General features: G+C 41.2%; 1 protein-coding gene across 1 annotated transcript in view; it reads left to right on the top strand.

The window, feature by feature from the left end:
- Positions 1 to 16130, top strand: part of LOC124604130 (erythroid differentiation-related factor 1) — a 235027-nt gene that overhangs the window by 176679 nt on the left and 42218 nt on the right. Inside the window, exon 16 of the mRNA XM_047136452.1 lies at positions 11658 to 11812. Within this exon, the coding sequence (XP_046992408.1) occupies positions 11658 to 11812 (155 nt within the window). The remainder of the gene's footprint in view (positions 1 to 11657; positions 11813 to 16130) is intronic.

Below are 16130 nucleotides of genomic sequence, written 5' to 3'. Positions count from 1 at the left end.
AATTGCTCGCAAGTTATTGGCTAGTCGAAAACCGTGCCCTCTCCCGTCTGGCACTTAGAGTTCTGTTCTTGTTACCTCTCACTACATGAAGGACATGGACACACAGACATGCGACCTCAAATTCAGCTCGGAGGTTGTGAAATCGCCTAGTGTCTAGGTAGCATCACCATCCACCTCGACCAGCTGCGCAACAAGCCATCAAACTCTCACCTCAAGGGGCAAAGCCACCAGCTATACAACCAGTAGGCCAGAAAGGACAGAAGGAATACTCCCATGACCACTTCCTTTGACCCTCCAGCCAAACAACACCTGCTAGCTTGAAAGGCTCGAAGTCCAACAAAGGCAAACGATCTTCTCCATCGCCACCTCAAGCTCGTCTTTGACGGTGTTGCCTTGCCGGCCATCGTGTCGCTAGTGCGCACCGCCAACCGTTGCTCTGTGTTGGACTCCACAGATCAACAGCACAAGCAAGCCAATGTTTCTGTTGACCTCATTGAGCAGAATTCTCTAGCTTCTGTGCCCTGTAACAGCAACTCTTCGCAGGCTGTCACTTGGCAACTGCTGAGGTGACACCTCTTCATTTCTGCCTCATTGTGACTCTCCTCCAATGAAACGTACATGGCCGTCAGTCCCACAAACAGGATTTACAGGTGCTTTTAGCTTTGCAGCGTCCTCTTGTACTCTGCCTTCAGGAAACAAAATTACATCTTCACAACCACGTTGAGCTTTCACATTTCTTCCTGGTTCGTTTTGACCTTCCCCCTGAGATTGGCATTCCATCTCATGGGGGCGTCATGCTGCCCATAATGGTTGACATAGAAAGTCAACCCATCCCCCTGACTACCTGCCTTCAGGCTGTTGCAGTTTGCCTTTTCCTTCCTCACCAGACTTTTTCCCTCTGTACCTTTTATGTCTGTCCATCATTCGGTGTGACCAGGGCAGACTTCCTTCAGCTTACTCGGCAGCTACCTCCCCCATTTCTGCTGCTCGGTGACTTTAATGCGCATCATTCCCTTTGGGGTTCTCCCAGAACCTGTCAGAGAGCTGCCCTCTTGGCTGATATGATTCAGACTGGGAAATGGGACAGTGTGACTAAATTTAATTGATCTTGTAAGGTTAAAATAGTAATTAGTAACATCGTCCTGAAACATTTTCAATGAAATACATTACAATTTTTTGCTCAATTTGTTGTAAAATTTTAGTAATCATACAATTCATAGAGTGCATCTTTCACACATGAACCATTGCACTTTCTCCCATGAGCTTGTGAATATTCTGGTCAAAGTACTGCAAAGGTTTTTTACAAATGATATCATTTCATTGCTGTACTTCCACTATTTGCTAGTACCTGTTGTCACATTTTATACCTGTATTCATATATTTTTAAATCTTACTCAACCTCTTCTGCCTTAACACTGGATCACCCCAATTCCTTTCCGACTTCTCGCACACCTATTCCCATTTGGACCTATCCTTCTCCACTGCCCAGATTGCCCATCATCTTGAGTAGTCCGTTCTTTCTGACATGTGCTCGAGTGACCTTTTCCCATGTGCTATCCATTTTCTGACTCCTACCCCACCTGCGTGCACAGCCAAATGGCAGCATACTAAGTCTGACACAGCTTTACTTGTCCCTGGCGAACTAGATTTCTCCAGTTGTGACGACCAGGTGGAATATCTCACAAACGTTATCCTCACTGCTGCAGAATGTTCCATTCCTTATACTTCCTCTTTACCACGCCACTCTCCATGTTTTTAACCGTCATCCTACGATGGCAAACTGTATTCATTAATGACAGGTGCCTGTAAAGTGTCATTGCGTTCTTCGAGATAGCAAAAAAGCTAGTTGGACTCCATTCACTAGTTCTTTTTAACAGTTCCACCCCTTCCTCTGTTGTGTGGGCCCATCTCTGACGGTTCTCTGGGACCAAGATCCATTCACCAATTTCCGGCTTGACAGTAGCAGACAGTGTCATCGTGGACCCTATTGCTATCCCCAGTGCCTTAGGCCACCATTTTTTGGAAATTTCGAGCTCTTCCCACTATCACACTGTCTTCCTTTGCCGGAAACAAGTGGAGGAGGCTAGGGTGATACTCTCCTCTTCTCAGAATCATGAGTGCTACTATGAGGGAACTAGATCATGCTCTCAGTTCACCCCGATCCTCCGCCCCAGGGCCAGACGCTGTCCACATTCAGATGTTGCAGCACCTATCTCTTTAGAGCAACAACTTTCTGCTTAATATGTACAACCATCTGGACAGAGGGTATATTTCCCGTATGTTGGTTTGATACCACCTTCATACCCATACCGAAGCCCAGTAGGGACAAAAACCTTCCTTCTAGCTACTGCCCTATCTGTCACACCAGCTGTATTTGCAAGGTGATGGAACATATGATTCATGCCTGGCTGGTATGGTGGCTCGAGTCTGGAAATTTACTGACAACTGCACACTGTGGATTTTGAGCAGGCCGTTCTGCAGTTGACCATCTTGTTACTTTGTCCACCCATGTCATGAATGGTTTTCTGTGGAAATCCCACACTGTGGCTGTGTTTTTCAATTTGGAGATGGCCTACGAGACCTGCTGGAGAACTGATATCCTCCGTACTTTTTACGACTTTGGCTTCCGTGGCCGCCTTCCCTGTTTTGTTCAGGAATTTTTAAAAGACTGAGTTTTCAAGGTGTGTGTGGGTTCTGCCTTGTCGGACACCTTTATCCAGGAAACCAGTGTGCCTCAGAGTTCCGTCCTGAGTGTCATCCTCTTTTTTATCACCATTAACCCTATAATGGCCTGTCTCCTATCAGGTATCTCTGGCTCCCTTTACGTTGATGATTTTGCCATCTGTTGCAGTTCTCCATGGACCTGTCTCACTGAGCAGCGTCTTTAACGATGTCTTGATCATCTTTACTCCTGGAGCATTGACAATGGCTTTCGTTTTTCCACTGGTAAAACCGTCTGTATGAAGTTTTGGCGGTGCAATTGGTTTCTCCCACCATCTTTGCATCTTGGGCCTGTTGCTCTTCTGTTTGTTGAAACTACGAAATTCCTGGGGCGCATGCTTGATAGAAATCTCTCTTGTTCCTCCCATGTATCTTACCTGGCAGCCCACTGTATGCGGTTCCTCAATGTCCTACGCATCATCACTGGTACTCCTTGGGGTGCAGATCAAACCACCCTCTTCCATTTGTACCATTCCCTTTCCATTTGAAATTAGACTATGGGTGCTCTGCTTATGCATCTGCATGTCTGTCCCTCTTATGCTGTCTCAACACTATCCACCATTGTGGCATCCGTTAGGCCAGTTGCACCTTTTACACTAGCCCGGTTGAGAGTCTGAATGCCAAAGTTGATGAACTACCACTGTCCTATCGCCGTGACTTTCACCTCGGCAGGTATGCACACCCTTTGTCTGCCATGCGTGGCCACTCATCATATGCCACCTTCTTCGATGATTCCCTTGATCGCCAGTATGGAGTGTGTCCCTCTTCTCTGGTACCTCCTGGAACCTGCTTTCGGCACTTGTTCCGGCAGCTTAATTTCACACTACCTGCAGCTTTCCTGTTGGGTGTGAACTCTTCACCACCTTGGCTTTGTGACATAGCCTGTGTTAACCTTGGCCTTGATTCACTTCGTAAGGACACTACTCCAGCGTCACTCTGTCACATTCAGTTTGACGACCTTCACATGGAACTTCACGATAGTGCATTTGTGTACACTGATGGTTCTCAGACTGATTGTGGTTTCGGGTGTGCCTTCGTCATTAGCGCCAACATTTTTCGATATCGGCTTCCGGCACACTGCTCAGTAGATGTAGATGAGCTCTTGATCCAGTATTGGGTCATGGAGTACATCCGGCAACACAGACTTTTCACTTGCGTTATCTTTTCTGACTCTCTCAGTGCCCTTCAATATCTGTGTGTGCTGCACACCGTCCATACCTTAGTGCAACAGGAAACCCGCCACTTGCTCACCTTTGGTGGAGCCACTGTGATGTTTATGTGGGTTTCTGGTCGTGTCGGTCTGCCAGTAAATGGGACTGCTGACGCTGCTGCCAAGGCTGCAGTCCTCTTACCTCAGCCCACTAGTTCCTATATTGCCTCCAGTGGTCTCTGTGTTACCGTCTCTCAGGAGGTGGTCTCACTTTGGCATCACCATTGATCCTCCCTTCATGGGAATACAATCCAGGTTATTAAGCCTTTCCCTGTGGCTTGGATGACCTCTTCTCGGCCCTCCTGCCAGGAGGGGGTCATTTTAACTAGGTTGCGTAATGAGCATTGCCTTTTTAGTCACCATCATTTGTTAAGTGACGTTCCCCCACCAGTTTGTACACATTGTGCCCAAGTTTTAACTGTCCACCACTTCCTGATGGAATGCCCATTTTTTAACCATTTACGCTCCAGCTTGGGTTTGCCACATGAGTTATCGGCCATTTTAGCAAATTATGAGCGGGCTGTCGACCATGTTTTACTTTTTATCTGCCAAAGCAATATGGTGCAGGCCATTTGACTTTTAGGTTTGGACCTCTGCTTCTGTATTAGCCCTTTCTCCATGTCTCTGTTTTTAGCTGTCTTCTCTTACATCAGTTGGGACTGACATATAGTCATTTTTTAACTCCTCTCTGTGTTCGTGTTCTGTAGTTTTGACCTGGGCGTGAATGACCCCAGTTGTTTTTGCGCTGTAAAACAAAACAAACAATGAAAGGGAGTGGGGATTATTGTGAGGGATGGTGTGAAAGAAAAGGTACAGAGGATAGCAATGGGATTATGACGGGGTACAGAGGATGAGTGACAGGATAATGAAGATCAGAATAATTACAAAGGGAAGAAGTAACAATGTGGTTCAGGTGTATGCCCCTCAAGTGGGCTGTGCATCTCAAGAGGTGGAGGACTTTGAGGAAGAACAACAAAAGCAGTTGAATGGACAAAGTATAATAGTCATGGGAGACTTAAATGCATATGAAGGGAGAGAAAAACAAAGGAATGAAAATGTACTGCGAGGAGAAGGATGGGAAAGTAGAAGTGAAGGAGGAAAGAGATTGCTGCAATTCTGTAAGAGAAATGGTTTAGTGATAGGTAACCCATGGTTGCGGAAGAAAGAGAGCTACAGAGTAATGTAATACAGCAGGAATCCAGTGCAGAAGCATTGGATAGTGACTACTGGCTACTGGTGATGACATGAGGTTCATGAAAGAATGGAAGAAGGCAGAGTACCAAAAAAGAAGGGTTAGAGTATATAAACTGCAGGAGAAGGAATGCAAGGAAGAATGCCAGGAGATTACATGGTAAAGGTTACCAAGGGATGAACTAGAAACACTAGAAGAGGAATGGGGACAATTTAAAAGTGCTATGGTAGAAGCTGCAGTAGCTGCATGTGAAATTACAAATGGTAGAAAATGGGGGAAGGAGACATCACAGTGGATTAGAAGAGTCAAGGAATTTGTGGGAAAGATGAACAGGGCCTTCAGACTGTGGTTCCGAGAAAGGACTGAATTAGCAAGAGAGGAGTATAAGTAAAAGAAGAAATAGGCAAATGAGACAGTGGCTGGTGAGAGAAGAAAGTGGATGGAAGAATGGACAAAAATGGTGGACAAAAATGGTGGAGGAAGATAGAGAATAGGTTTGAGAGTGGATGCAACAATGATAGATAGTGGTGGGAATGAGATTAACAACAAAGATACACTGACGATAGTGTGGAAGTAGTACTTTGAGCATTTGCTAAATCGGAAATCCAAAAAAGGGTCGAGAACAAATTGAAAGAGGAACAGCACAGCTTCAGAACAGGGAGGTCAACTGTTGGCCTCACATTTGCAGATAAGGTAGCTCCAGCAGCACCATTGTGAAATCTGAATTGTGTGAAAGTTGGAAATGAAAGGACAAATTGGTTCCAGCAAACTAATGGTGGGAAACAGGGCAGTGTGTTGTCATCTCTCTCCTCTTCATTGTTGCCTTGGATGAGATTATGACTAAGGTGGCAGTAAAAACTGGAGAAGACGAAATGAAAGCAGTAGTGTTCATGGAAGGGTTGATGATCTGGAGAAACAGGGAGGAGGAGATTCAGGAACAGCTAGATTCTTGGGAAGTATCTGTGAGACAGTCTGAAATGAAATTTAATGCAAACAAATGTGAGATCCTGGTTACAGCTAGATAGAAAGGTAGACCAACTAGCGGAATAAGGGTTGGAAGTGAGCAACTAAAGAAGGTGGAGAATGATAAGTACTTTTGGAAGTATGATAGAGGAAGAGGCAGACAGGCAGAAGCATTCCTGTGATGTGTTAGAACACTGGTTTGAAATAACGATGTTCCACAAAAAAACCAAAGATGTGATTTATAGAAGTAGCTACAACCCAGTACTGATCTATGCGTCTGAAACATGGATTATGAAGAAAAGAGATGTAAAAAGATTTCAGACATGTGAAAGGAGTTCTACAGAAGTGGGATAGGAGAAACGAAGAGAGATAGGATGAAGAATGAAAAGGTAAGGGAAATAGTGAAAGAGGAACCATCACAGAGAAAGGTAGAAACATGGAGACCAACTTGTTATGGGCACTTAAAGAGAATGGAAAATAAGAGGATTCCCAAGACAATACATAAAATGGAGATGCAGAGGAAATGACCAAGAGGAAGACCAAAGCATAGACAGCTGAAAGGTGTGGAGGTCGGGACCAGAGTGAACACAGAAAGATGGTGGCATAATAGAACTAGATGGCAAGGTTTGTGTTCCAAACAGATTCAGCCTGGGGTTCAAGATGACGACAATGATGATGATGATGATTAATTTTACATAAGATTATTATGCAATTTCTTTGTTTCTCTGTTCCTGGCATGCATTAGGCACTCCTGTCTTGACCTTGGCCATGCAACAGAGAAAAATCAGTATCTTGCTTGCCACACTAGACTTGCCAGTAAGTGCTTGCTTCCTCACAAGCCGCCCAATGCAACTCTCAAGAATTCTCAAGAAAATTGATTTTGTTCTTTTGTGAGCAACTCAAGTCACTAAAGTTAAGACAATTTTTGGACAGGCCGTGTTGCTCAATCAGTAGTGCTCGAGACTGGTAACCATTGGGTCACTGGTTTGAGCCTTATTTCAATCCTCTTTTTTTTGTTCAGATACGCACACAGTTTGGATATGAAGTTAGTGAAATATATCCTAATTAACACGTATCTAATACTAATTTTTTTTAAAAAAAATGCTTGTCTTCCTGTTTCTAATTAGATATCCCACAGTCACTAGTGTCAATCAGTGCACTGTAACTCTTTAAAAATATAACAAGTAAAAGCAGCTATCATCATCTAATAGTAAAATGCATGCTGTAAAGTTTGCAAACTCACATAGATAACAAGTATTATTAACTCTCTCCCTGTGGAGATACTCCACTATTGTATTTCCCCTCAGTTCACATGCATTTTTCATAAAGAATGATAATTAGATATGTGTCAATTAGCGTATATTTGGATATAATAGAGGGAAACATTCCACGTGGGAAAAATGTATCTAAAAACAAAGATGATGTGACTTACCAAACGAAAGCGCTGGCAGGTCAATAGACACACAAACAAACACAAACATACACACAAAATTCAAGCTTTCGCAACCAATGGTTGCTTCATCAGGAAAGAGGGAAGGAGAGGGAAAGACGAAAGGATGTGGGTTTTAAGGGATATCTGGATACTTCCCACTAACACCAACCTGTCAGAACTCCGGAGATGGGAACTTGCCCTTCAGTATATCCTCTCTTCTCATTATCCGCCAGGCCTCAATCTCCGCTAATTTCAATTTGCCGCCGCTCATACCTCACCTGTCTTTCAACAACATCTTTGCCTCTTTACTTCTGCCCGACTGACATCTCTGCCCAAACTCTTTGCCTTTACAAATGTCTGCTTGTGTCTGTGTATGTGCGGATGGATATGTGTGTGTGCGCGAGTGTATACCTGTCCTTTTTTCCCCTCTAAGTTAAGTCTTTCCGCTCCTGGGATTGGAATGACTCCTTACCCTCTCCCTTAAAACCCACATCCTTCCGTCTTTCCCTCTCCTTCCCTCTTTCCTGATGGAGCAACCGTTGGTTGCGAAAGCTTGAATTTTGTGTGTATGTTTGTGTTTGTTTGTGTGTCTATCGACCTGCCAGCGCTTTCGTTTGGAAAGTCACATCATCTTTGTTTTTAGATATATTAGCGTATATTTGACTATTTTTGTATTTAAACTCGCTGAGAAATCTGGCATTGCCTGGGTATTTGTTTATAACTGTATCCAAGACTTCGTGTGTGTGGAATTTATTGTTCCCAGAATGAAATTTTCACTCTACAGCGAAGTGTGCGCAGATAGGAAACTTCCCGGCAGATTAAAACTGTGTTCCGGACCAAGACCTGAACTCAGGACCTTTGCCTTTTGCGGGCAAGTGCTCTACCAACTGAGCTACCCAAGCATGACTCACGACCCGTCCTCACAGCTTTAATTCTACCAGTACCTCATCTCCTACCTTCCAAACTTCGCAGAAGCTTTCCTGCATACCTTGCTGAACTAGCACTCCTGGAAGAAAGGATATTGTGGAGACATGGCTTAGCCACAGCCTAGGGGATTTATAAAGCTTCTTTTTATACAATGTTTGAAGTAGTGGGATTGGCGACATGAACGAAGAGCTTGTTTACTTCACTTACACAGAAAAGAGCTGTGTAGAGATGGTTGTAGGAAAAGCAATTGACATTAAGGTCCACATCTGCAACATGCAGTGTCTTTCCATGTGCTTAGTTTGTGGTCATGGCATAAGCTCACCAGAAATAATACACGTTTAAAGCAAAATGGTAATTTGTTAGGAATACGTGGGATTCAGGGTATAAAAACTCACTCACTTGTGCCACTTCCTGTCAGAATTTCTGCTTCTTTGATGATTGTTGGAGGGAAGTAATTTTAAACCTATGTGAGTGAAGGGTTCTGAGGAGTGAAATTATATATGAAGCTTTCAATCAGAGTTTGCTTTTGGAAGGAATTTCCAAAGAGCCACTTAAAACCTAATTTTCTCTGAATGCAGAAAGTGTAAGGAGGAAAGCAATGTCTTTAAGTTCTTAATACACAAGCAAAATCAATAAATCTGTATACTCTAGCCAAGTAAGTTCAGTGTTAGTTTTATTAGTAAAGATAAGATTGAATTCTGTCACTGAGAAAAACTTCTGAAAATACATCTGTTATAACCCAAGAACACTGTATTTCACTGCTCAAGCAGTACACACAACAAGGTACAATACAAGAGTGGCCAGCAGAGCCTTGCACTCTGAAATGTACGGACACTAGTTCCAGACTGACATGCAACTGCTGCCATTTTAGCGGGCCAGGTAGCTTCTAGTGGATGAATCAGCCACACACTTCATGTGAACAGTGAAGTGGTGCACACACAAAACTGGTAATTACAGCAATGTCTGTCACTGAGGATTTTTATTTTTTAGAAAGACAGCAATGTCTATTGGTTCTTTGGTACGCTACAAAGCTGAAAGTGCCATCTGTTGGTCCTAAGATGTGCTACGCTGTGATTATTAAATGTCCGAACTACTAAGTTGAACAGGTGATCTTAGATAAAACTTTAAATTATGACATCTTTGTCCCCATATTCCAGTTTTGATGAAATAAAATCCTGTATGTTACCCCAAGCTACACTCAAGTTACCTGTGAAAACCCCATGAAAATTCGTCATGTAGCTTTTAGATAAGTGTGTTCAACCACACAGACATAACACAGACCTAACTTCAGTGAATTAAGAATTCTTGGAAAATTTTAAAGTGGATGTTCATGAGAATTTTAAAGAATTGTATTGAACTGCTTTGGGATATTGATATGTGAGTTTTGAATTTCACATAATATAGATATAAAGAATTACAAGAAATCCCATTCCTTCGTGGTCTTCTGGTTGGAAGTATCTGTAAGCGAGTTGACTTGAAATCCAGGGTGATCATTTATTTTACATACTTTCACTTCCAATTAATAAATTATTTATTCAGCAAAAACTACCATTGAGAATATTGTATAAATGTTGGAAGACATGCACCTACTTCCCAGTACATTTACTTCGTAATGTCTCATGTTGCTAATAATAAAAACCAGCTTCAAATTAACTGTGATTAGCACAACTACCACAAAAGGCACAAAAGAGTTTCTGTGCAGACTCACCTCTTTGCCTGGTCTTCAGAGAGGGATTTGTATTTTAGGGCAAATATTATAACCAAGCTACCATCAAACATAAAGCCAGAAACTGGAAATCCAAATAAGTTATGAACACACTGTAGGAGCTTGACAAGCAAAGTGGGCAAGGAGAGAATAAAAAAAATGCGATGCTGTAGAAGAATTCCGAACATTAGATGGGTTAGTCAAGTAAGTGATGAGGTACTGCAATGAGTTGGGGAGAATGTAGTGTTATGGCAAAACTTAACTAAAATAAGCAATTTATTGAAAGGATACACCCTGAGTCATTAAGGAATGGTCACTTGGTTATGGAAGTGTGGGGTAAAAACATTAAGGGAGACCAAGGCTTGGCTTCAGTAGGCAGGTTGATATGGACATAGGTTACCATCTGTTGTTACTAATATGTGCTATGCTGTTATGCAAAGATGAAGAGGCTTGCATTGAACAGAATAGTGTGGAGAGCTGTATCAAACTAGCCTTCAGACTGAAGACTAAACAGCAACACGGGCTGTAAAAATGGGTTATTTAATATAAGTAAATAAACACAACTTTACATTTAGCGGAGATGTTGAGTTGCGATATGCACAACAAAAAGATTCACACAATTATAGCTTTCGGCCATAAAGGCCTTTGTCAGCAATACACACACACACACACACACACACACACACACACACAAGACTTACACACACATCTGCAGTCTCAGACAACTGAAACCATCCTGGATTTTCCATTGTTTGATAAAAACAACTTTTTTTTCTTTCTGAGTAGCTGCATTCTTCCTGATTTGTGGTATTTAAATTAGCCTCAATCAGTATCAATACTTGGCAGCAGTTTAATGATAGGTAACTATTAAGGCAGTTTCTGACAGTTGCCTTTCTTTTTAATCTGTTACATTCACTCTTTCCGTGTCCCTGAAAGTTCTTTTCCGTGGAGGAGGAGGGGGGGGGGGTCTATAGATCAGGTTGAGTGAATCAGTAAATTAATTCATTATGAGTACAAGATGAAATTTTATATGACCCACTTAAGAGTCCAGCTATCATACGAATTATGAACTGTGCCAAATATTCAGCTGTGAGTCTGAGTGCATTGCCACCTGATCACTTAAAAGCGGTTCAATCATATGACACTGGACTCTTAGCTGAGAGGACAGCAGTTCAAATCCCTGTCCAACCATCTAGAATTTGGGTTTCCCATGGTTTATTTTAGTCATTTAAGGCAAATGTAGACATAGTTCCCTTGAAAAAGGACATGGCCACTTACTTAGCGAGTTACTTTTCTTGTCCTTCTCCCATCTAAACGTGTTCTCCATCTCTAACACTCTCATTAGCGATTCAGTGTTAAATCTTAATCTTCCTTCTGTATGTGATATCTTAATGCCTTAATTACATCCTGATTTACAGTTACTTATTTGATGTTCAGCATAGTGTACCTGCACCTATTAGTTATATCTATGTATTCTTTTTTACTAAAGTTTTCCTTCTTATTATAGACTCAAGAAGAAGTGGAAAGAGAAGTAGTGGATTTCTTGCAAAAAGCACTAAAATACTGTGATCTTGAAACACCAGGTCCACGACAGCTTGTTTACCAGTTCCGCGCAGCATCTATTCACCACCGTCTTGCATCATTGTATCATAAATCTCTCAGGTATTTTCTTTTTTCACCACCTTTTGTGTTTTAATTTTTTTTATTTGCACAATTAATTTGATGTACTGGCATCCTTTCCCTGTTTGAGATATGGAATAAACATTTCCAAATTGTTCCTGAAAAGATTTAGTTGACACAACATATGGAAAACAGTAAATTTCATCATATAAATAATTTTTATAATTAGAGGGATGTAACATATTAGGAAAACAAAATTATGAGGATAGTCCTTTTTTCAGATTATTTAGTTATTTTTTTTAAATTTTTCTGAAGCCTATTGTTATTTATAGTCTGTATTTCTTTGTAAATGAAGTTTCAAGTACTGCTTCTCCTATGTTATACTACTTGACTACTTATAGTAGACTTTCATATTTACACCAAAAATTCATGAAGTGGTTGCTCAGTTTCTGTACTTAGTTGGGTTATAAATAACAACAATTTTGATGGCTTTTGATGCATAATAGCAAGGGATGTACAATGGTTAACATAATGTTTGTCCTTTTTAAAACTTTTGAGTCTTGTAGGATACCAAAGACTGAGGTATTTACTTATTTATGTACACATTCATTTGACCAATTTGTGCTTAATGACCCTAGGATGCAGAATGCTAGTTGCAAATTACTTAGAATATGTGACAGTGGAACCGTATTCCAAACATTTCAACAACTTCTGGGACAGTGAAATTCAATTAATAAAAACTACTGAGGAGAATAATAAATACATAAAATTAGATTAATAAACATAGTCAGTACCATAAAATAGATGTAGTTCAAGGATTGTCATCTGCTGTTAATAGTTCAAAAACTAAAGCTGCAACAAAGACACAATCAAAGCACAACAAAAGAGAGTCTAAAAAATAAAACTCTTTTATCAAACCGTGCCTGTGATTCTGTCCTCGCCATGACTGCACAAATACAGTTTTCTGTAACTGCTGTATTATGTGCCAAATCCCTCTGCCTTTTATGCATTTTTTTTCTCTCTGACTCATTGCAGGGCTTCTTTATTCCTTACTCAATCAATCCATTCCATCTTCAACATTCTCCTGCAACACAGATTTGACAGACTTCTAACTGCATCCCTGTCTTTTTCATTGTCAACTCATTTGCGTTTACATGTATGGTCATAGGACAGATACACATAATTATAGGTGTGTGTTGTTGACATCAATACATTGTAGAATTATGGAACATGTTTTATACTCACAAATTATGACGTTTTTTTAGAATGAAAATCTGCTCTGTAAAAATCAGCATGAATTCTGCACAAATAGATCTTGAGAAACTAAATTTCTCTGTTCATCCATAAGATATAGATTTCTATAAACAGTGACGTGCTGGCTGAGACTGTGTTCATGAACTTTAGGACTTCATTTGATACGGTTCCACACTTTTGTTTAGCTGAAAAAAATATAAGCTCACAAAGTACCAGACTGCATTTATTATTGGATTCAGGACTTCCATGCAAATATGACTCAGTATGTCACCTTTAATGGAACATTATCATTGCATGTACAGATAATTTCAAGAGTACTCCAGGGAAGTGTTGCGGGAAGAGCTGCAGAGCAATGAGAATTAGGTAGGAACTGGCAATTAACCCTGAATGGATTTGTACATAAACAGATAAAGAAATAAACTACATTGTGGGTGTTCACCTTTAACTGTGAAAAAGGTAAATAACACTGAATGCGGTATATCTTCAAGTTTCACTTACAAATGTTCAGTGTAGCTATCTGTTGTAACACAACAAATTCCCATCTGTAATCAATACGCTGCCAAATCCTATGAAGAAAGTCTTGTGTTATCCATTTTTGCAGCTCGTTGATGTTTCCTGGAATCGGAGGAATAAAAGTGCTTTCTTAAATGTAACACCATGCACAGAAGTCTGATGGGGTTAAATCAAGTGATCGTGATGGCCACCACCAGAGTTGGCACATTCCTACAGAGATAAGCAACAACTTCACAATGATACTGTGGTGGCGTGCCATCTTGCAGGAATATAAATTCTGTGCCCTGGTGGCGTGCCATCTTGCAGGAATATAAATTCTGTGCCCATATCCTGTTGCAATTCAGACATTAGGTAATGTTCAAGTGTGTACGTGTACAATAGGCTAGTTACAATTGACTTGGCAAAAAAGAAAGGACTGTAAATCTTGTTACAGCTTACAGTGCCAAATACATTTACCTTAGGTGAGTCCCATACATGTTTGATTATGTGACATGGTTTCTACTCATCCATATCTGATCATTATGCTGATTCACTTTACTGCAGGTATGGAAGTCGGCTTTGTCACTGTATGTAGTTTTATTAAGAAAAGCACCTTCAGTCTTTATTTTATTAAACGTTTCTACTCAAAACTCAGCTCATTTTTTTCTTTGTTACTTTCTCTCAAAGCTTTCAACAGTTGCAATTTGTAGGGTTTGAGTGACAGGTATTTCTGTAATACCTTTTACACTGTAACACTAAGTGTACTCAGTTTAAAGCTGGCACATCTCATTGACTTACCTGGCCTACAAATTTCAGGCTGCTGAACTTGTTCAATTACTGTATCAGAGACTATGATTGACACTGACCCACTGTCCTATGTGATACACAGCTAGTTTTGGTGAAGCAATTGTTCCAGTTAATAACACTTTGTCTCTGAGGTGGTGTCTTGCAATATTTAGTCCTGAATTCTCTGAAATGTAGTAGTGGATCTGGATTCATGAAACCATAAACAACACTGCATGTGCTCTGCAGCCTTATACTACTCCATCATGACTGTTGGACTAACTCATTTGATCATTCCACCAAGTCGGCACATCAGAAACTAACAGTGATAGGTGGGAATCAAGCTTGTAGATATAGAGCATTCAGTGCTGTATCAAATATTTCGGTAAGTTATTTACCCTTTCCACAAATAAAAGTTACTTTTGTACAGGGTCCGGCATAAAAAACTCCCCGATTACAAAGTAACGTGCAGCGGACAGTAGAAGGAGCAGAGTGGTGGGGGGCGCGTCGTTAAGTAGCTGCCTACGTGCCGTTTTCAGTGTACGCCATGGCGTGGTCTGGTGAACATCGTGCCTTCGTAGTGGAAGATTTTATTCAAAATGGCGAATCGCCTATTAATACTCAACGTGCTTTTCGCGTTCGCTTTGCGCTCGGACGACGGGACCCTGTTCCCGATAAGAAAACAATTTATTCTTGGGTTGCTAACTTTCGTGAGACAGGTTCCGCATTAAAAAGGAAACCACCTGGACGACCACGGACTGCAACAGGCCCCGGAAATGTTGATGCAGTTAGAGCTTCAGTTCAACAATCTCCTCGACGATCTGCTAAAAAGCATGCGGCAGCATTACGGATATCTGATCGAAGTGTGAGAAGAATCTTGCATCGAGATCTTAAAATGCATCCTTACAAAATTGTAACTACGCAGGAACTGAGTGAACGAGACTGTGGTGTCCGTGTAAGTTTGTGCCAAGACCTTCTTCGGAACATTCGTCCCAACGATATTGTGATTTTTTCTGATGAAGCACACTTTCACCTTGCCGGAACAGTGAATAGCCAAAATTGCAGGTACTGGTGTGAACACAATCCCCAAGAACTTCATCAACGACCACTTCATAGCCCTAAAGTAACAGTATGGTGTGCTGTTCACAATTCCGGAGTGATCGGTCCTTACTTTTTCGAAGAAAATGACAGGAATTTAACCGTCAACAGTGAACGCTATTGTGCCATGCTCCGCGACTTTCTCCAACCGCAACTAAGGGAGCTTTTTGGTGAAATAGAGAACGTGTGGTTCCAGCAAGATGGTGCTACTGCCCACACAGCGCGGCAGTCACTGGCTTTGGTGAAGGAAATGTTTCCTGGACATGTGATCTCGTTGCGTGGAGACATTGGCTGGCCCCCACGATCGCCGGACTTAACGCCCTGTGATTTCTTTCTTTGGGGCTATTTAAAAGCAAAAGTTTATGAACAACGTCCACAATCTTTACGAGCCCTGAAAGAAGCAATTACACAAGAGGTTGAAGCAATTCCACCTGAAATGACTCAAAGAGTAATGAATAACTTCAGGGAAAGACTCAAACAGTGTGTCGACAGTGCAGGAAGCCATTTAAGGGATGTTTTATTTAAAAAGTAAGACCATAAGAGTATATTCTAAAATGGCATAATATGTACTTTTATTTAGTATAAATAAAATTGTTCTACCTTATTTGGTTTTGTTTTTATTAGCTTTCCTTAAAGGGGAGGTTTTTCTGCCAGACCTTGTATAACCAACTTACAAACGGCCTGCATTTGCAACAAATCACTGAAAATAGTAACTACTATAAAGTACCTAAGA

This window comes from Schistocerca americana, chromosome 1 (assembly GCF_021461395.2).
Source record: "Schistocerca americana isolate TAMUIC-IGC-003095 chromosome 1, iqSchAmer2.1, whole genome shotgun sequence".
In the NCBI taxonomy this organism is placed as follows: domain Eukaryota; kingdom Metazoa; phylum Arthropoda; class Insecta; order Orthoptera; family Acrididae; genus Schistocerca; species Schistocerca americana.
This window is presented reverse-complemented; position numbering and strand designations above follow the sequence as displayed.